The 23,780-nt window shown below is 28.1% G+C and overlaps 1 protein-coding gene across 1 annotated transcript in view; it reads right to left on the minus strand.

Annotated features, from left to right (window-relative positions):
• Window positions 1–16,126, minus strand: part of Lrp4 (LDL receptor related protein 4) — a 77,865-nt gene extending 61,739 nt beyond the window's left edge. The window contains exons 1-2 of the mRNA XM_085958819.1: window positions 16,028–16,126; window positions 8,568–8,827 (exon numbers count right to left, since the gene is read on the minus strand). Coding sequence (XP_085814945.1) covers window positions 8,568–8,739 — 172 coding nt within the window. The 5' untranslated portion in view covers window positions 8,740–8,827; window positions 16,028–16,126. The remainder of the gene's footprint in view (window positions 1–8,567; window positions 8,828–16,027) is intronic.
• Between the last annotated feature and the right edge of the window lie 7,654 nt (window positions 16,127–23,780).

The following is a 23,780-nucleotide window of genomic DNA, read 5'->3' on the forward strand; positions in this document are numbered from 1 at the left end:
TCTAATTATCTACGAAATATCTTCATAGTCATAGCAAGTAGCTAGGTTAAATTGAAGAAATATTTTTAATCAGTGTTTATAATTTCATGAGATATGAAGATGTAAATGGCATTTTGAACATGTTTATAATAATATGATCTGAAGGAACTTTTGGAATATAGGTTTCATTATTCTATCGCATATCATTGTCCTAGTCCACAGGAAGGCCGCTGTAAGTGGGGAGGCTAGGTACACTACAACATCTGCGGGCTTATATACACAGCGAGACGGACTGTAAAAACATCTAAAGCTCGTGAGGGAAACATGAATGGAGGCTGCGCGTCTGCGCGGCAGATCGATAAGACATTTTCCGACACAAACAAGTACGCACCCCATTTTCACATCGGGGGAGACTGTTTTCTCTATGAAAAAATCAAAATACATCTACTTTGTGAGACGTAACTATACTGTATCATCAGTGTACAATAATTATAAAATTCTCACAATAAATAATAAACAGCCATTATTTTATATAAATATTTACTATTTTACAACGTTTTTATTAGCTCGTATTCTTATTTGTCGGGTGGTTGTTTATCCAGTACAAGTCTTGCAATCGATTGTTAAGTAACTTCCCGACCAGCTAGACATTTGAAACTTGTAGAATATATCAGAACATGATGCCAATGTATTATTATAATACTTTTAGCCATCTTTAAGTATAATTGAATTAATTTTCAGTTAATTCTGTTTTATATGAAAAGTTATTTCGACACCATTATTGGTTGCTAGGGGTCTGGGGTCCTAGTAACTAAATTATTAATATATACATACGTTACTTTGAAAATCAATATGACATTTCAGTATTATTTCTACCAAGTATAATTTTTTTGATCGTTCAAGCTCGTCAAGTCAAGTTTATATGATTCAACAGAACATTTAAAAACATTTTATATAAAAAGTTATTTTTATCTTGTAATTATTTTGTTTAAATTTTGTTCGATAATGAAGAATAATTGTACTAGCAACAATTAATATCGCTTAGGTCTAAAAATTTGCTTATGTGATACGCATATTTTACAAAACACAATTAAGACCAATTATTGCCATGTATGGCTAGGAGACCTGGTGTATGACCAAAAGTATGGAGCAAAAGTATTTGAGCGCAACATACTGCGTGATATCTTCGGACCCATCAATGACACAAAGTTGGGGTGGAGACGGAGATACAATTATGGGCTGTACGCCTTGCATGGGAGTCCGCATATTATACAGTCCATCAAAATGGGCCAACTTAGATGGCTGGGCCATTAACACAGGATGAATAAGTAACTCATGACAAACAAACTTACATTCAGGATGCCCGAAGACCAAAAAAGACATGGCGACCTCGTACAAGGTTTAAGTATAGCGGTGACTTGGATTTAAAAACCTTAGGCGTCCTAAACTAGAGGAAAGCGGCATTGAAAAGACCTGTTTTGAGCTAGATACTTTAGAAGGCCGAAACCTACATAGGGCTGTAGCGCCACAATTCAAATCAAATATAATATGTTAAAAATAAGTTTGTGTATCAGTTCAGCTAATCAGTAAAGTTCAGTAATCAGCTGTGGAATTTTAACCTGATAATGAAAGTAGCATAGGTATTACGTACGCACATTAATGAATAAATCATTTTACACGTTTATAAGCTTTTACTATCATATTTGTATATTATTATTTTAGCGTTTATGAAACAGTGAGTGCAATGGTTAATTAAGGTATGGACCCTATGCTTTACCGTTTATCAGAAACTATTGGTATTTGAGCGAAGGGTGTTAAGAATTAATATTTTTGGTTCAGTCTATGAAAATGGAGTATGGTGGTGCCAATTTAACCACAAACAGCAGTATGTATAAAAAGATGGATATTGTTACTTTTATAAAGATCCATTACAATCGAAGCGCATGACGACGGAGCACATAGGACATGACTGTGGAAGCTGAACGGAGTGGGAAAGGAAATCCAGACAACGATTATATCTGGTAATCCAAGATGACGACAAGTATAGAACAATTTTACAGGGACAGACTCCGCCAATAGCATTCTAATTAATACACTTCTTAATTTAACACCATTGACAAATCCTATTGATAAGCTGGATATTTGTGAAATAATATCAAATTTAGTATTTACCGACAAACCTTCGTTAGATGAAAGAAGATTTTATTGTTTTGCAGAACAATTATGTTGAAAAACATATTATACATCAGCTGTAGGTAAGTAAAAAATGTAATCTCATTTGGTATATGTCAATGATGGCAACATCGTTGTGAGATGAACACCAAGTGGCTATCACCCATTTTTCGTAAAATAAAAAGATTATTCTCTTCATGTGGCGGCCAATATCAACATCTGATTATAGAAGTCAATTCAAAAATAATATAAGTAGTAATAAGTACTTAAAATATAAATATATAATATATTATCATGAATATAACAATAAATAATTTTTTAAAAATGTTTGTTTTATTCTTAGTTTGGATGTTTGTTACAACAGCGCTTAAAATTCTCGTAATCGATAATATAACAAAGATTTTTTTTTATACTTTCTTTAATAAAACTCAAGCAATACTTTCCACTAATTTATGGAAAATGCTACATAACAATGAAGTCAGAAAAGCCACCGGGAACAGAAAATGTTTTTTTAATAGAAAGAAAGGAAAATTCTAACGGTGAAATCATTAAGAATGGGGTGGTATTGTATTTATAATGCATTCATTTCGTGTAGTGCTATACTTAGGGTTAGAAAATTTAACTCGCGTCTTGAATATTTTCGGTGCAATTTACCGTCGAATCAGTTTTTGTAATATTACATTAAAGTTGTTAGCTGCCAGAATGTTACACGTTTAGAAAAAAATATGTTGAATTTAAGAATTCAAATTACAATAAACCTTCGTAATAAATACGTCTTAACGATGTGAGCGCCGCCGACTTGATTCTCCCTAAAGGTGTTGCAGTTTATTAATTTTCTTATTTCCAAAAATTTACTGGCTAGATATAACCACGAATAACTGCCGCATACCTAGGGTACTTAACTGAACCAAAAAGTTTTTGAAAGAGGCCCAAGCGTCCTCATTTGATACCTTTTGGGCCAGCTAAAATTTAACATATTTGTACAATAACTATTTTACCAAACGTCAGTAACGTTTAAAAGTAGTAAAATATTTAAATATATATATATATATATAATCGAGTGTATAAATGAACAGAATACATCTACATATACGTAGCTCCATTAATATTATAAATATGTATATGAGGTAAGGGATGGTGTGAGATGGGGTAGGTAGGTTCCAATGAGTAGATGGATTTGTGCGTGATAAAGTAGTCCCAGTTTATTTCCCTTAACCATTAAAAGATACAATCGTTAATATAGACTTGTAAAATGAGATTATTGAATTTTACAATTAATAATTATGGAGATGTGTTGCGAGAAAAATTACCAATCGTGAGATCGTGAATGCGACTGTAGGTTAGAACGACGTTACTACTTGTGATATTTTGACCACCCGCCCCCTTGGTTTTTATAGTGAATTGAGACAAAGAAAACGCTGCTATTAACTACTTGAATATTTAAATAATCATGCTTATGAAGTTTATTGTGCCATGCATGATTCTTTCTTAAATTATAAACAATTGATTTTAATTTGAACATTTTTATGCAATTTCAATAATTGAGTAATATTGATTTTCATACAAACAACTTGTGTGCATATCATAGCAAACTGACATAGCATTATTTCTTAATTTGCAATATTATTGATTCATTAAATTATTATAATATCTTGCTAAATTAGCTTTCTGTTGAAATTTGATTGACTCACATAAATCGCCTGTTTTGTAATTTTTACAATATTATGTTGCAAGATACATTGTAGTTTTAAATTAATGGTTTGCTGCGAAGTCATGCTGGATGGTAGGGTATTAAAACAAACTTAAGATGCTAACTTAAAAGTACACTCTGTCTGAATATCCGTGTAGCACCCACATATATATATATATAAATATAGTTAGTTTAATGTTAGTTTTTTTTTAATGTTCTCTTCAAGTGAATAAGAATATTTTATAGCAAGTTTATGAATCCATCAACATATAGGTACAATAATTTTCATGCTACATAAAGAAAGTACCTATGGAACATCACCTAACTAGTAGGATTATAGCATGGACGTCGTTGTCTTTTATTCAACTCGGTAACAATATCGACCGTAGAAAGGCAAAAGGACGCAATCCACATAAATCAAATTTCACAGGTACAAAAACGTTATGGTTAAGTTAAAATACAAAATATACATAACCACGAAGTGCATGATAATAATAAATTATGTGTTTTTTATATAGGTACCTAATATTATATTATTAATTATTAAGTTAATTAAAAAAAAAACCAATACAAATGATAAGCTATTTTTCCCACTTCACTTCCTTCTTTAAAAATATCCAGCTGAATTTAGATAATAAATTGACATTTTTGTAGCTTGCATTCTTTAGATACAACGTGTATTTAGTTGTGTACAACTAATTTTGAAAAAACTGACGCCACGTCCTTTTTTACAACGTTTTTATTAGTTCGTATTCTTATTTGTCCGGTGGTTGTTTGTCCGGTAAAAATCTTGCAATCGATTTTTAATTAACTTCCCGACTAGCTAAACATTTAAAACTTTTAGAATATATCAGAACACGATGCTAATGCATTTTTTATATTTTTAGCCATCTTTTAGTAGAATTAAATTCATTTTCAGTTAATTCTGTTTTGTATGAAAAGTTATTTCGGAAGAAATCCGTAATAAAATCCACTATTATTGGTTGCTAGGAAATTATTTATATACGTGCGTTACTATGGAAATCAATATGAGTGTCAAAATGACATTTCAGTATTATTTCTATCAATACATTTTTTTTATCGTTTAAGCTAGTCAAGTCAAGTTTATATGATTTAACAGAAAATTTTAAAACGTTGTATATAAAAAGTTCTTTTTATCTTGTAAGTATCCTTTCTACAGTCGATATGCAAATTGTATGAAGTACATGTTGCTATAGTACAGTTTACTGTGAGCTATCTTACTGGAAAGAAACGGCCGTATAGCTTTAGGATCGAAAAAATAATGCATTTATCGTGTAAATTTTATTAAATTCAATATTATCAAGTGTTTGAGAGGTACGACAATACTACTACTGATATTTATGTTATAATGTCTTTTCCTCGTATTCCGGTGATTTTTATTACGTATTTCTACGTGTTTTATTTAAACATAAATTTTATCTCAACACTATACGACCATCTATTTCCAATACAACAGCTCACGATGAACTAAAATACGACCAAATACATACGTACAAAATTCCGGACATGGTGTAATGTTACCAACTATGCAAAACAGATAATAAATTGTTACTACCAATTCTAGTTTTTTGTCCAAATAATTCTCAATTATTGTTTTCAAGGCTAACACACGCTACTTTGACCATTGATGAAATGGCTATATGGTAATTAGGGCTGATAAAGACTTCAACTCAATACTGTATACAAATGGGAGAATCACTTTCCAACTAGATTCATTTACTTCTCTTTGAGTATGTTTTCCACATCGTACAAATACAAAATTTTTATACTCTTGCTTACATAACAAAATGAGAAGCCTACTCAATTCGGTTAACAACTATATTGTTTCCTTTCCATAGATATATTAAAGTAATATTACCCTATAAAACTTCTTTTTTTGACTTTTTGTAACAAGGAAAACCATGTTTCATCGATTTCACAAGACACAATTCATTGGCAATTATATTATTGATAAATAAATAAGAAACTAGTTGGTGTATAAGAAAATACATATATGTATATATTTTTATTTTCACCTAATCTATATACCAGCTACTTTAACATTTAACTGAATTTTACTTGAACATGCATAATTTTAAAACACCTAAGAGAAATATATAACCACCAGAAATAATCTTTTTTTTTATACGACGCCCAGCGGAATTTGAACCCCCATCCCTGTGTTTTGCATCCATGTGCTATACCTACGAAATAAGCTCTGTATTATGTTTAATAAAAGAATGTTACATTCTCATAAATTATTCATTGAATAAAAAAAATAGTATATAAATAAGGAACTAGTTCCGTGTAAAAGATACATCTATATTTATTTTTTATCACTACAACAGGCAATAGACCCCATATGGCAGTAGTGTAGTGAAACAGTAGTGTATTTAATATTTAGTAATATAAGATAAATGATCACAAACACGCAGGCTTTGAGGCAATCATATAAATATTTTAAGACCTCACCGATATGATGTGACCCCGGATGAAAGGCCAGCGACTTTTTACTATGAGGGGTATTTTTTTCTGGTCTTTATAACTGGTACTTTAACATTTATCAGCTCACCTTTTTTATTTAAAAAACATGAATCTATATTTTGAATATTGAATATAGATACATCATTTTAAAACACCTCGGATATATCTAATAATCATGGCCCCCACACCCTGAAGCGGGCCTCCAGGCCGGAATCTTTGGTATCCCCCCTACATATCACTAAGATTAAAGGCAGTATGGCGCTTTATAGTACTTTTTCCAAATAGTGTTCGAGGTAAAATTAAGAGTATTTAGTATATTTTTTTGCGGTTTTTAGTATTTTTAATACATCCACTTTAATTATTGAATTGTTGAGTATCGACATATATAAAATTATGCATCGCATAAATACATGTTTTAAAAACATATTAATCAACATTAAAATTTTAAGTAAATTAGTGCCGCAGGCGAATTTTTTACTATTAGGGTCAATTTGTGATGTGTGTTTATCACACTTATCTGGTTGACCCACCACGTCGGGCCCCCAGGTAGAGCCCTGTCAGCCCCCACCTTGTGAGGCCATACTAATAATATATGGGTACTCATTTTATGAATAAAATGGTAAGTAATAATATTTTCATATAAATCAGTTAGGTAGGTACCTACATCTACCAAATATTTTTATTTTATTATTTGCCGCTGAAACTTAGTTAATCCTTGTCCACTTAAATATTCATCAAACCAAAGACTAAAATGATGTTAATGAAAAAATATTGTATCGCTTTAGGCCTGGATTACGAAATGTGAACCGACCTTTGCTTGATTTCGATCAGATAATAGTGTAAACAACCTTGATTACATAGGGGTGTCACCTTCCATTACATCCCTCTTTTAAAATGAGGGTTGTTTAGTCAACATGCAAACCCTTGTGGGGACCCAGGTGAATGCGTTACTCCAATGCTATTATTTTCCTAATGAACTTTTTATCAAATAAACAAGATCGTTCGAAAAAATAATGACTTTCGTGTTTTCTTGTGATTATTGTTTTGAAAAGTTATTGTTTTATTTATTACCCGTACCGCTTCCTCCATGTTACGGGTCATTAATGATTTTAATGCCGCCATTTAATTTTATTAAACAAAAGGGCAATGCTGAAAATTCATGACGAAGGTGTTAGTACAGAACAATTAAAATTAAATTATCGGTATGATAATTTTTCAGACTATTTTTTAAATTGTCGCACATACCGCCACATCTCGAATTTGCATAACTAAATATCTATTAAGTATTACCATCATATTATACTGATGACACGTGTGAATTGATCTATTATTGTAGTTGTGGTCGTTTTACGAAAGCAGAGCCGGTTTGATTTTATTTGAAATTGCGACATTTTTACCAAGGCCCGCGCTCTTTTTAACATCGATTTCCGATTTTTTTGAGATAACTAAAAAAAGGGTTAGTTGACCATCACCCTTGCAAACATGAAGAGGCATTCAAATCAAAATGTAACTTTCCTAGGCTTGTTTTTGTTTTGAGCGAGAGAATATTAAAATAGGAAAGCACTTCCATATCCGCGTATATTGTATTAATATCTTGTGAATGTTCTTTGTCAAATGTGTAATTAATAAGTACCGCAATAAATGTGTTTCTTTGACAATGAAGTGCCAATTTCAATTACCTACCCGTTAATTCGAGATTGTGTACAGTTTTCTTCCATTTCCCGCAAAGTATATTAAGTATAAAAAATGTGATATATCTTAGTTTTCGGCATATAAAACATTTTTATGACAAAACATGTTCACACTCTCTCAAATAGTTTAGATTATTAAAACACATAGAAAAAAGTTTGATAATTCCGTGTAAGTATAGATATATTATTATTTAAAATAGGTAAAACATTAACATAGTCAGCTTAAATATTACTAGGAGAGTTTTTTAATATTTTCCGAAAAAGGTATTATGTATTATGCAAAAATTACATCAATAATTTAAATATTAAAAAATGTGTAAATAATTTCTTAATTTTGTTTACGTTCTGTTCTATATAAAATAATTAAATTAAAACATAACGTTATATCGGACGTTACAGGTTGAATATCAGAAATTTAAGAATAATACTGGCGGATATTTAATATTCACAATAATATTATGTGAATATGGATATTAGAGGATACTTATAATAATATTACAGGACAGAATGAGAATCATTAAATTAATAAGGTTATAAAACATTTTTCTTACCTTCATGGAAAACGAACACCAGTAGTATGACAAACTGGTGGACGAAGTTTCTGTTCCAGAAGTGCGTAAACAATGATCTTCCTCTGAGCGCCCTCTCGGTCCTCTCGATCCTCTGGATTTCTTCTTTAATTTCTTCATCTTGGATGACTCGCAATGTATTTGATTGATACATTACTGATGAATGTGTTAGTAACAATGATTTTATATGTATCACATTTCTGTATTTTTAATTAGTCTTATTTTATATTTTTTTACACTGGCTGGAATTTTTATCGTCCAAAATTAAATACATTTATAACGTTTATTTCTTAATAAAACTGATATTAGAGACGAAATAATCAAACAACTTTTAATTATAAACAGGCATGACTAAATATTATTAGTGACAATGTTTTACATATTACACTAAACGTTGCTGTAAGTAAATTTGTTTTTTAGATAATCATAAGATATAATACAATAAATATGAAGAAATAAAACATAGATAATTATCAAGTCTAAAAAATCTTAAAATAAAAAAATCTATACTAAGAAGAATTTTGACTATTTGAATGAATGAGTATGCATTGGAAATTGCAATTCTACTTAAGCAGTCTCTCCATCCCATATCCCTAGATTAGTTTTTGTACAAACATATTATTTTTGACAAGTGGGTTAAGGGACAAGTGTCAATTTATGGCTACGGCCGTATGTTGTAGCTTAACCACTGGGGAATGACAAAAGAAATGGCATATTTCAAAAAAACACTACCTTATTCTTAGGTCAATAATTATTATAAAGCAATCATTATTCATAAAATGTTTATCACACTCGAATGGTCAAAGACATAGCTTATAATTAGTATCTTTAGAATCATCTTCAAATGTGTTGATCTTGCCGATTTTTTGAATAATAAAATGCCTAATTCTTGTCAAATTTGGGATCACAGAGATTATCAATATAATTTTTATCGTAAATATTTTACTAAAATTATCTGGTCATAAATTATACTAATAATTTTATAAATGCGTTTAAAAATTAATAAATATAAAAAAACTTAACACCACTGCACATTCATGTACCGAAATATGACTATATTCTAAAACATTAGAGCGAGAGGTTTAAAAGAATACTATTTTATGTAACAAAAATACTTTATGCAGTCATCAAGTGTTTAAAATAAATATAAAGGATAACAAGGCTTCAAAATTATATCTCAATTTTGACCTAGGACGAGCATGTGGGCCGTTAAACGATCAAAAAAAATTGTACTTGATAGAAATAATACTGAAATTTCTAGTTGACATTTCATATTGATTTCCATAGTAACGCACGTATATATTAATAATTTAGTTTCTAGGACCCCAGACTCTTAGCAACCAATAATGGTGTCGGAATAACTTTTCATACAAAACAGAACTAACTGAAAATGAATTCAATTCTGCTTAAAGATAGATGGCTAAAAGTATTTAAAAATGCATTGGCATCATGTTCTGATATATTCTAAAAGTTTAAAATATCTAGCTAATCGGGATTAGAAGATTTGTACCGGACAAAAAACCACCGTACAAATAAGAATACGAACTAAGAAAAACGTTGTAAAATTACAGTTGCTAGATTACATACATGACAATTTTATTTAATACAGCACCGATTTTGCTAAATGTTGTATCAGTTTTCACTAAACAATTATGTTTGTTTTCACCTGACGTTAATTTTATAAATACGTTAATAAGAGATTCGCTAAAATAGATATCCATAGACAAAAGGAGTCTTATTATAATACTATATTGTCTATAATATACACCCACTATGACATAGTAAATAGTGTAGTATATTTGTTCAGTGAATTCAAGTTCACAAGTGCAACATATTTTTTTCAAGATTAAATACGATTCAATAGTATTTCAAATCGTAAAGTATTATAAATAACTTCCTAATACAATTCCTTACGAGAGCAAATGTGATTTGGTGTAGTGTGTTTGGAAATTTCAAGTTTGGTTTTAATACTAAATAAAATACGAATAAGATATAGGTATATTATGTTAAAAAATAATTTGTAAATACGTTAATAACATTTAGCTTATCCACTTCATACACATTTTTTTAGATGGCAATTCTTAGATATTATATGTTGGCCAAAAAAAAATAATGTCAATGGATCATTTATGTCGTCAGAGAAAATACATTAAAAAATTAAAAAAGGACCCCCAAGCTATTTTACTGAGCTAATAATGCCTGGAGGTTGGCGTAATCACTTCAATATAATTATTGCATATTTTTATGCTGCTGTAGTGCATTTGAATTTATTTGATCATCTTGTTTAACTTGCATACTCTACATGCAATTAGAGATAAGCCATAATTCTTAGATCTAACTATGCTCGAAAAAATGACGATTTGTCATAAGTAGACAGAGACAATGCATTTTTAAAATTCTCAATATACCCAAGTTGTTCAGATAGGTTTTTAAATTAGTAACAATCAATAAATAACAGTACGTTTTCAAAATGTCACTTTCTGACATTAGAGAATAAAATATTGTCATATAAACATAGTTTGTATGCAAGTGACAGATAGTATGGTGGAATAGTTATTCTTTTTTTTTTAATTTTCTATAAAATGATTGGATAGTATGCAAGTGACAGTATTTGCAACTTTCTTTTGTCTTATTTTTAATCTTGTTCAAAATGAGTAGATATCAAAGTAATACGTTTTGAATTTGGAATGTTATATCACCAAACATAATAATTGTATCGGATAATACCTTATATACGAATTAAATATTTTTAGATTGTTTAATACTTTTTTGTAGTGATAGTCATTATACCACGTTTTTATTAGCTCGTATTATTGTTTGTCCGGTACAGATTTTTTCTTGTGCAGTACAAATGTTTTCTTGTTTGTCCAAGATTTTTAACTAACTTCCCGACTAGCTAGACATTTGAAATTTTTGGAATATATCAGAACACGACGACAATGCATTCTTTTAATACTTTTGGCCATCTTTCAGCAGAATTGAATTAATTTTCAGTTAATTCTGTTTTGTATGTTTCGGAAGAAATTCGTTAAAAGTACTATTTACTACTCACTATTAATGGTTGCTAAAGGGTTCTAGCAACTAAATTATTAATATATACGTGCGTTACTATCGAAATCAATATGAAATGTCAAAATGACATTTCATTACATATTCTATAATATTTATTCAGTATTTATATCAAGTACAAAAAAAAAGTAATTATTAATACATAAAATTGTCAAGTTTATATGATTCAATAGAAAATTTAAAAACGCGACATATTATAAAAAGTTCTTTTTGTCTTATAATTATTTGATGTCTCTTTCATGTTCTGTATTTACTTTTTGTTTTTCTGAATAAATACATTTCATATTAGTTTCTAGCGTAATTTTTATAATTAATTATTATTGTGTCATATTATAATTGATTCAATACATTTAAATATAAAATGCATTACAAATCAAACTAAAACAATAGATTTCTCAAGGATGACTCCAAGATGAATGTATGTACATATCAATATATTATTTTTATCTTTATCTTGAAATATTTCGTATACTTAATTATTTCACATAACAATGCACGTTTAAAAACCGTAACAAATATTTATTATTCTTTCTTTTCTATTGAGGCGTAGTAGTTCAGAAAGCACCATGGTTATTCTGAACACAGTTACGTCATGATTGACAAGTAAAGATGATTAAGTAAAATATATGCGTAATATAATAATATATAATCTCATTTAAGTATTGTTTGAGAAAAATACTTCAATAATACAGTTCCTACTTAATAACATCTAAAGTATCAATAATACGCGGCAATTAAATTCATTAAATATAATATACTCAGTAATTTCGTTTCGTCATAATAACTTTTTCAAATAGTTATCAGTTATCAGAAATGTATGTAGTTATTATCTCTTCTCAGTAGAGCATATTTTATTAATCAGCATACAGAATGTTATTCCACCCTGCCGCATATATTGTAATATGACGTTTCAATCTTCAAACTCTATTAACATCGATGTAATAAATCACACTTATAAGTTAGAACTGAGATTCCAATTTATATTATGTGTTATCTTCTTTTTATTACTCATAATGATTGCATGTGATAGTGCGTACCACTAACCATGCATGGTATGATAATTGAATCTATTATAATAGTGTATATAATTTATTAAATTTCAATTGCACATTATTATTAAAATTTTGTTGGTTATACTATTTTAGTTCCAAATAAGGCTACGCTATCACAGGTAATAACACCGCCAATTAAGGTGAAGTACAATGCCACTGTAGATTTACTAGAGACATCTATCGATAGAATATGAAAGATTCAATTCAATACATTTAATTGACTATTTTGAACTTCGGTATAGTCGAAATCACAGAACAGATGTAAAACCCATCGCTATGAACCAAAGCTCTGAAGCAGGGTAGTGTATGGCCTGACCGCTATAAAACTCAATTAAAATAACCGCGTCGACTGTTCCTAAAGATTGAAAGGACGTTACATTAACGTGACAAACTAAAATACATATTATTAACGATTGAAAATGGCATATTCTTTAACACGTTTTAAAGTTATAGTTAGCCTGTTATACAACACCCAGTATGGTAAAACGGTTCTCATTAATGTTGTGTTTCTTAGTCACAATATATGAGGAAACAGAAAATAAATAGCACGATTTCAAAATAGACACATTTTTATTTGTAAAAAAATCTATTTTCAAAGCATGATCCTGGACATACCTTAAACGTTATGGATGATATATTTATATAATTTTGAAGCCTTATTATCCGTTATATTTATTTTAAACATTTGATGACTGCATAAAGTATTTTTATTACATAAAATAGTATTCTTTTAAACCTCTCGCTCTAATGTTTTAGAATATAGTCATATTTCAGTACATAAATGTGCAGTGGTGTAAAGATTTTTTACATTTATTAATTTTTAAACGCATTTATAAAACCATCAGTATAATTAATATCGACATTATTATAGTGAAATATTTACGATAAAAAAATATATTGATAATCTCTGTGATCCCAAATTTGACAAGAATAAGGCATTTTATTATTCAAAAAATGGGCAAGATTAACACATTTGAAGATAATTCTAAAGATACTAATTATAAGCTATGTCTTTGACCATTCAAGTGTGATAAACATCCTACGAATAATGATTGCTTTATAATAATTATTGACCTAAGAATAAGGTAGTGTTGGCATTGGCATTCCCCAGTGGTTAAGCTACAACATACGGCCGTAGCCATAAATTGACAAACTATAATTGAAGTAGGGAGTAAAATGATGTTAACGCGCGTATTTGAACATGTACCTAACCGATTTTTTTTTTAAACGGTAACGTGAATTAACATAAATAATAACAAGATGAAAGTGTTTAATGGACGCATTTATCTCATGATAACATTTTATACTATTGTTTTTTAATATTAATAAATCACCAGTTTACTTTTAAATTTGTGAAAAGACTTGTTGTAGCGTGTTGATTTACTAATTAAAATCTAAATTTTCAGAAAGTTTAAGTACCATTTTTATTACTTCATCGTATTTTATGAATATTTGTATCATTGAAATATACTTTTACAAGTTCTTCCATGTGTGACCCAACGATTTTTGAATAATACATACATATTTTCTTTAAAAAGAACATCGATTTTTTTTGAAAATGTAAATCAAGATAGTATGACATAAATAGTGACATCAAACTATATTACGTAATTTAATTGCGATTTAACCTTATAAACTGTTTATTATATAATTCTGTATTGTATATAAAAATATGCATAACCGGTGATCCTTTATTCGATAGCATTAATGATTAGCCCAAGATAAATCGAAAAATATTATTTATTGCATAAAAAAACTAAAGACTAAGCGAACGAGCTAGGCCAATATAATATATCTATACTGAGGCTATTCGCCTAACTAAACACTAACAATTCTATACTTTAATACCTAATCGATTAGACATTATATTTTTTTTATGCGTAGTAATGGATCGTTTACATCAATGGCGGACATTTAAGAGTATTGTATATTTTTTATTCAAATATAATCAGTATTAAGTTATATCTTAGTTATGATAAATTATCTTAATACTTGTAATTTGAAAAACATAATATTATTAATATAATAATGAAAATAAGTATGTTATTTTGATTAAGTACACCTATTACAAATATATTATTATTATTAAAACTATATATATATATATATATTGTAAGCATAACAATAATTATATAAGACTTATAAGACATAGCACTAGACTCAGTCATTTAAAATTATTTCATTTTATGAAAATCTCTTAATAAAATGGCCGAAAATCCTAGATCAACATTTAGAATGAGCCTATCTTTTACGAGTTTCATAGTAGTAAAACCTACAATGACAGTGATATATTGTAATTCGTGAGTTAAATAAGCCATTGTTTAACTTTTTTCTTGAGTACCTACCTAAATGTATTTGATTCTAATAGCTTATTAAAATATTTCCCCGTATGTTTAAAAATAAAGCAACTATCTGGTAAAGAATAAAAAAAATATTTCTATAAAGAGGATTTTTATCGTGATTTCAAACATATTATATTATGTTTATTTAAAAAAAGCAATTTACACTGTTGATTTCATCTGATTTTTTTTTCAATATGAAGGTCACTATGGGAGAGTCTTAAGTTTTCTGAATGAATACAACGAAGCTGAATTTCCCGGGCGTGACCTATCATAAGAAAATGTACATAATATAATATTACATATTTTCGAAAATGATATTTAATATATATATTTTAAAAATGATATATGAAATAATATTTATATATAATTATACACTACCTATTGTAAATATATAATAAAATTGAGTTTAAGATTTTTGATCGATCCTGGGGTGTAATGCGCAGTCGCAAACGGGGGTTTCCCATCATCTCACGGTTACCTACCGCCTACGCAATATATTTATAACTCCAATTTGTGCTCATACAACGAATAAAAATATATCACTGATACAGCATATAACGATACATAAACCCTATTGTGGTAATTCTGAGTACTTCACTGACCATTCCTGATGTAATATAAAAACGAGATTAATTCTGCATATTCATTCAATGCGCTTCAAATAATAACAAACGGAATAAAATCATATTCTATTTTTTTCTTAAATATATACTATTATATATAAACTTCTACATAAATCACTATTGGAAACTTAAATTAAAGATAATCTAAATTGAATTGAATTTATATTTTTATAGATGTTAGTTAAATAAAATATAAATACACACAGATCATAAGTTGACAAAACGAAAAACTATATTTAAAAAAATCTATTCAGCAACGTTGAGTGTAAATAATAAAATTAAATGACAGTTAAAAGTAAGATTTTTAATTTATATTATGGTTGTTTAATTATATATAGGTATATATTGTTTTTTACCTTTTCACAATCCACGCATAAAGCGCGTATCGCACTTATTTGATGACAATATCATTCGAAATGTCATCTAAAACTTTCACAGAATTTATAATATACCACAGCAATGTATTAGTTTCAATAACACTCATTTTAAAAAAAACGCAACCAAGTTGTTTGGGCAATTTTTAACGTCACTGTGTGATGCGTAGAAGGTGTAATTTTATTTTTGGGGGAGGAACGTATCGAAATACGCCCTCCAGAACGTTACTGGACGACGGTTCGGCTCCGACTGAGAGGTGTATCCTAGAACCCTAATTCCAGAGCGCATTTTCGAACCCCAAAAATGTTTTTCCCGCATATGGCCACACTAGGAACGACACACCACCGTCAAAACAACCATAATTGATTTACATCCAGGGAGCATTACTTTTATTTATACCCTATTTAATGGATTTTTCAAATCAGCCTTAATAAAATTAGACTTATATTATGTACACACTCTTTCACTATAAAATTTTGTTATTTCCTAATTATTTTAAATCTATTACATAAAAGCATTCAATATCGCAGCAGCAAAATATCGCAAGAAATAAATATTTATTTTTAATACAATATGTACTAATTAATGTTTAAGCGTGTCACTTTTTTGCATCATATTTTTTTGTAATTTTGGTGTATATTATGTCAGCTTGCCAAAATATGTAGTTAATTGTATAAATACATAGATATAATATAAAGCCTCAAAAAGTTAATTCGTTATTAATACTAAATTAATTTAACTTAATATTAAAGTGAATCTACTCTTTGTGCTTTTTGGGAGTCAATTCAAGGACATGTGGCATACACACAAAATTACGTTTCAATTTCATCCAAAAATATTCCAATAAAATTTGTAAAATATATCTATAAGGAAGTAAATATTTCCAGGGGACACATGATATAATTATTTACAAATTGATTAAGTAGGTAGTTATAAAATTATATATATAAACCTTTCCCAAAAAAATATACGTTTATTCAATTGATTTATTATATTATCACTACTGTGTCTACTTACTTCTTCTTGTTTATCAGTGATACACCCTAGAGATTTTTCCTTTTTTATATTATCCTGTTTCTTATATATTATATAATATAACATACTCTAAGCCACCTTTACTTTTGCATGCGTATTACGTAATCTCTTTGCATTTTCTAAATATTTTTTGTAATGATTTATGATATTTAACACACTATTAAATTAAAGCAGAAACTGAATCCGACAGTAAAGTTGTCTCTTAAATAAAATATTATTCCATATAAATAAAGTATCGAAGAATTATAATATTATTATTATAATTTATATGTATGTGTTATAAACATCGACAACAAAAGTCGATAAATTTTGCAATAGATTGTAATAAAAATATAATGATCGCTGCAAGTGACAGCTTGCTCCCATTTCATTGGACATTATTCAATGGATTCATTTGCGTATTTTAATGTGTCGATACTAAAATAGGGGAGGAAAATAGATAAAGGGCGCAATGAATCTCAAACAATTTATCGTTGTAACGCCTCGAGGGGCACCCCCTGATGTCTCGACACAATGCGAGTATGGTTGTGACGCTAATCATAGTCCAAGGACGATTATTCGCATAACGGTATAAATTATTAATTTCATTGCTGCGGTTGGCATCTTTTTAACCTGATTAGAGACGTCGACTTTGAAACTATTCAAAATAGGGTGCTGTAGATTTGACATTACCTATTAAATTTTGTGAATATTATTTTAGGTATTCCTTATTTATGTATTTATTATGGGTAAATTTTAAATTATAAACACGTATTCCTAAAAATAGCGTTATTCTAAAATTCAATTTAATTTAAATAAAATGCAATAAGTAGTAATTATTTCACATAATTTAATAATAATTACCTTTGCATTGGTTTTGAGTTATTTAATTCCTCATAATTTGCAATAGATTTAAATATAATATATTATCTATTAGCTTAAAGAACCTACCACCTATGATTTATTAATTTGTTGTTTTTATAGGTAATAATGATTTAATTTTTTTATAAGTAACAGAGAAGCTCTTGAATTTCATTTTCTAGCACGACAATAACCTCAAAATAAGCTATCACAATTAGGTATAGACATCGTAAATACGACATTATCTAGCTAGATGAAGATTTTTCTTTCGTCATTATCATGATGTATGACAGTATGTATAAAATGTATTAAATGATATGTCAAATATTAGCATGTGGCATCCTCACTCAGCAGACAACTTATACTGGTGGATCTAGCAAAGGTTCCCAAATTTTCCCCCCTGTGGACCCTCTACCGATCCTTTTATTTTCTCGTAGAACCCCCTATCCTGCCTAATATTGAATTTTTCTAAACTTATTAACTTCAAATGTGGACACAATGCAGCTCATTTTTTGTAGAGTGGACAATAATTGTAAACTAGGAAAACATGTCTAAATTTTTAAAGTAAAAGATAAAGTTGTTGATTAAAAACTAAAAAAAAAAATATTTTGAACGAAACAACCTAGTAAAATTCTTACATAAAATGAGTACACAAATAAATACTGTTAATGATTTTAGGGATGAAACTGATGCTACCATAGTAATGGGTAAATATTTGGCATCAAATTAGTGAGTTATCAATATTCGTAAACCTCCACGTTAAGTGATTAACAACCGATTTATTTTTTTCGAATGCAGGATTAGTAACAGAAATATCTTTCTAAAGCCAGAACTGCAGACCCCTTTCTAAGCTGCACCTTAAATACATCGAGCTCGGAACCTAGACTCTATACCATGGGTAGGGAACCTGCAACCTTCTAGATCGTAAAATGCGACCTTTTTACTAAATCCAAAGTTTAAAGTACATGTTGATAAATGCAAACGCATCGTCAGATTCGTACCATGCTGAGATGTATATTCAGAGTAGATTGTATCACTCTAGAGTGGGTTGTATATCGCAGGGACAGGTGTTAGCCAAAATTTTAATTTAAAGATATAAATTTATGAAGAACAGGACCGGAAATGTGAATCATTGAAAGAAAATTTACATTAAAACGTTGCATTTTTGTTTTATACCACGTTAAATCAAAACGACTTATAAGGTAAAACTAAAGAACTACAGGTGATATTGATTGAGCTTTCAATATTTTAAATTTTAAAACCATTGTTTGATACTTAAAAAGATCCAAATGAAATTCCGTAGAACACCTATGCCTTCAATAACATTAGTAAAAAACGATGTCTTGTCTTTCAACAACTAATTACAGTGAATTCACATTCTCCTATATAACAAACACCATTAATATTACAACGGATATCTATCTAGCTATAGGATAAACTGAACACTTACAGATAAATTAATGTGAGCTTCCAACATAAAAAGCTTCCCGAAACCTTATAGTAGACTAAATATGATAATATAAATCTGTGGAATTTATATGAATTTATCAAAACTGTATTATATAATATTTAGCCGACGCCCGACACTAATGAAATTAGCATATAAATACTGACGAATATTTCATATTTAAAATATATTATATAAATGTATTCTTGATATCAACTATATCAACTAATAAAAATGTTATTTAAATATAATGAGTAACTACGAAAATAGCAGACTTATATCAAATTTCATTTCTCTATGTAAACTTAAAATTAAACACACATCCATAATATATATGACGTGTGTTTAATCCTTTCTTTTTCCGGTCATTCTGGATAAGGATTATGATCAGTCTGAAATGCAGTTATTTTCTGTGAGACGAAGACTCTCTACCCCAGTTTTCTACTTCTCTCAAGACAGAGTAAAGGCTGCCTCCAATATCGCCAAAGACCTAAAGAAGTCACATACAGTATTTAAAAATAATTAAGGCCACAATATTTTTAAAACATTTATTTATTTACAAATATGTACAATAAACATTTACAGATATTTTAGAATAAGTAGTAAGTATCTGAACTTTGAATAACGATGTATTCTAATATGACTATTGCGTCGTAGAATATTTTAATTTTATAATATTACTAACGTAACTAATCGTTTTAAGTTAGTTTATAATAAAATTATACACTGCTAATAACTTATGCCCCAGAATATTAATAAAACTATTTGGTTTCAAAATAGCAAAACTGTATCTTTAATATTTAACTATAATAAATTATAGATATTTTTATTTTTCCATAAAAATAACATTTAACATAAATAGTGTATTTTTTTTAAATAATTTATGGCTACATCATAATATAATATTATCTCTGTACTTATTTGAATAAATGTTATTTTTTATCATAACTTTTAATATTTTCTTAAATAATTGTTAGTAAATTCTTTATTTGATATTAGGTTATGTATTATAAGTAATCCTTTTAGGCATTAAACGAATTTAAACATTTTCACAATCAATAATGTCTTTATTAATGTATTTGAAAAAAAAATACGACAGTATAATAATAATTTAATTAAAATAAATAGATTATATTTTTATAACAATAGTATTTTTATAATGGATCGTAAATCATAAATGCACTATAGATAAACGCGTGTTTAAAAATAATTATTATTGATTTAAAAATAAAATATTTTTTATACTTATAACGGAATACACGGTATTTATCTACATAAATCTTATTCAGTGTTTCATAGTATTTTAATTTAATAAATTTTAAATATTTTTTTGATAATCTGAGAATCGCTTTATATTTTACTTATATTTTTACTCCCTATCACTAAAATCGTCTCTTTAGGATCAGACTATCTGAAATGCATTTTTTTCAATCATAATTAGTATAATGTACATAATTTGAAAATACTTCTGAGAAATATATAACAAATAGAGAAAATCTTTTATTGAAAAAAATACGACACCTAGCAGGATTTGAGTGTTTTCAAATTATGTATGTTCAATAAAAAGAATGTTACATTCTTAATTCTTGTGAATTATTCGTTGAATAAAAAAATAGTTAAATATTAATTAGCATTTCAATCGTGTAGGTATTGCTTTCAGAAAATTATTTGCACTGCTTTTTGTCTGATATTGTCTCCCTATATACATTGTGATATTACCTCATTTTATATTTCCCAGACGGTATCTATTCTAATAAATTAAACACCAAATTTTTCCCCAAGAAATAAAATTTAAATTTAATGACGTAAATCTTTCACACACAATTTTACCAATACCACTTTATTTTAATATAAAAAAAATGTGTAAATAAATTATTACGAGACTTGAGATAATCCGACTATATAGACGACATATATTATTTATAGATATATAAAAATACACAGCGAGCTATAATATCACTTTTCTTATATTTTCACGTATTAATGGGTGGCAAACACAACAAATAAATACATACCAATAATAATGAACATAATAATTATTAGTACCTAGGAACTTTGAAAAAGTACCTAACACATATTTTTTAAATAAATAATCATTTCCTTTATATCATATTCCTGTCTATCCGGGTTCAAATTGAACAGTTTATAATATTTTTATCTAACAAAGCTCACAAATATATTACATCGTTTTTAAGCTCTAATGTCGCAATCTAATCTATATATATATATATAATATACTTATATAAATATTAATTTTCACTTTGTGATAATACATAGTATGACTAAAATTTAATGATCGTGTTGAAAAAAATATTAGTTTTATTAGCTATGTGTAACTGAAACATAATTTAGTAAATATTATTTTATGGGACATCTCGCTAAATACATCAAGTGATTTCACGGTTCATTTTGAGCTAAAAATGTATAAAAAGAAAAATTATTTTAAAACATGCATTACCTACATATAATAATTTGATAGCCAATAATATTTTTAAAGACATGTAACACAGTGGGTACTGAATATTATTACTGAATACACCCTGTATGTACAGTAAATAAGCCCGAAGAAAAATGTTTTTGTGCAGTAATACAGAGGACATGACGTAAAAGTCAGAAATGACATTGCATACAGTTACAAGATATACGTGAACAAATCCAGAGCTATACCATGTTGTACCAGTTTTTTTTAAGGATACTCGAGTAGGCAATAATTTATCATGTGGAGTCCTATTAAATATTATACGTGCGCATACAAAAGTGCTTGGCGTGTAAGTAGCACTATTTGATAAGATTATTTACTCAAAACAAACCGTGGAATCAGACATCAAAAAATATACAATATATATTAATATTTTCTCTGCGGTAGGAAAATACCGGTCCATGATATATTATAATATGATTTAACGTACTTGTAAAACAGATGTATATAAATACAACTGTTGAAGAAAATCTACATCATTGTATGCCATAATTCTGTATTTACAGTAGAATGACAAAATTATTGAAATTTTATAAACCGAATCTTCTACAACCTTGGTACAGTTTAAAAAAAATAGTACTAGTAGAGAGAAATCAATGACGTAAAAATCTAGTACAGATGGAAAAATTTTAATTACATAATTATAGTTGAAGAATGCATTTTCGTTGCGAAATAAATATCTATCCACCAATTTTATCCATGACTACCAAAAACAATTTAAAGATTAACTAGTTTCACAAAAAATGTACTCGGATTTGAATTCAGATAAATTTTCAACAATGCTTTTCTTGCCATTAGTTTTATGGTGTTTCAATCATCGTGTTCATTTCATATCTCGTAATTAAAAAAAAAAAATTAATAATAACAATTGATTGATTTTTACATTAGTTATCTTCGCTTAAATACTTGTGTCATATTATTAAAAGTTTAATGTGGTTCATAAGTCTGAAAATATTTACGACCCTCGAATAAAACCATCAAGTATGTGGTCATAGTAAACAATATTATGTATTTTTTTTTTAAATATCTATGATAAAAGTATAGAAACCATTTTCAAAATAATAACACAAAATAATGGCAGTTTACACTATTACATAAATATTTGACGTAAATATGTGTTTTCATTTAGAAAATTTCGACATATGTTTCCAATATTGAATAATTTATCATTATAATATACAAAATTTGTATTTTTAAATAGGTTTGCAAATACATATTTTTAAATAGACTCAAAAACGTACCGATTAGAAAAAATCTAGAAAAATCTTGGACCTAGTGTGGATCGAATATAACTTTAGCGTGACGAGAAAATGTTTTTTTGAGCTTTTTAGGAAAGAGCAGTAAGGATATTCCACATAGGTAGTTTTAGTGAAAAGTTCTTTCAACAAAATTGGTAGATATTTAAAGTTAAATAAAAAATAATCAAAATGCGTTCAACTTTAAAACTATTTTTATATTGATAAGTTACGTGGAGTATGGCCAGTGAAAAGTTTTCAGTAAAATATTTTACATTAAAATATATTTAAAGAATACACTCTACTAAAAATATCTCATTGGCAGAAATGAATACTATTTCTATACTTAGGAGATTCATATTTTCTTTGAAGAAAAATATTGCTGACTATTTATTACAAACGACAACATATAGTGAACTTTTCAGGTGCTATTGTATATTATTTCATGTTTTACATATTTTTACAATATTGACTGTATTAAAATTTATAAGTCTACAAATGTAATTTACACAAGCAGTTTCAAAAACAAGCAGTGATTGATTCATACGAATAATTCTCGACTATTCACGTTTAGTTTACTCTATAATGCGACCTTACGATTAATATTTTTTGAGCTTTTTTCTAGTAAGGGTAATAATATTGTACATAATGGCCCATTGATTTTATATAATTTTAAAATAGAATCCTTATTTTTAGTG

Source organism: Rhyacophila brunnea, unplaced genomic scaffold, assembly GCF_057557595.1.
Source record: "Rhyacophila brunnea isolate RB1 unplaced genomic scaffold, BYU_Rbru_1.0 scaffold_8, whole genome shotgun sequence".
Taxonomy (NCBI): domain Eukaryota; kingdom Metazoa; phylum Arthropoda; class Insecta; order Trichoptera; family Rhyacophilidae; genus Rhyacophila; species Rhyacophila brunnea.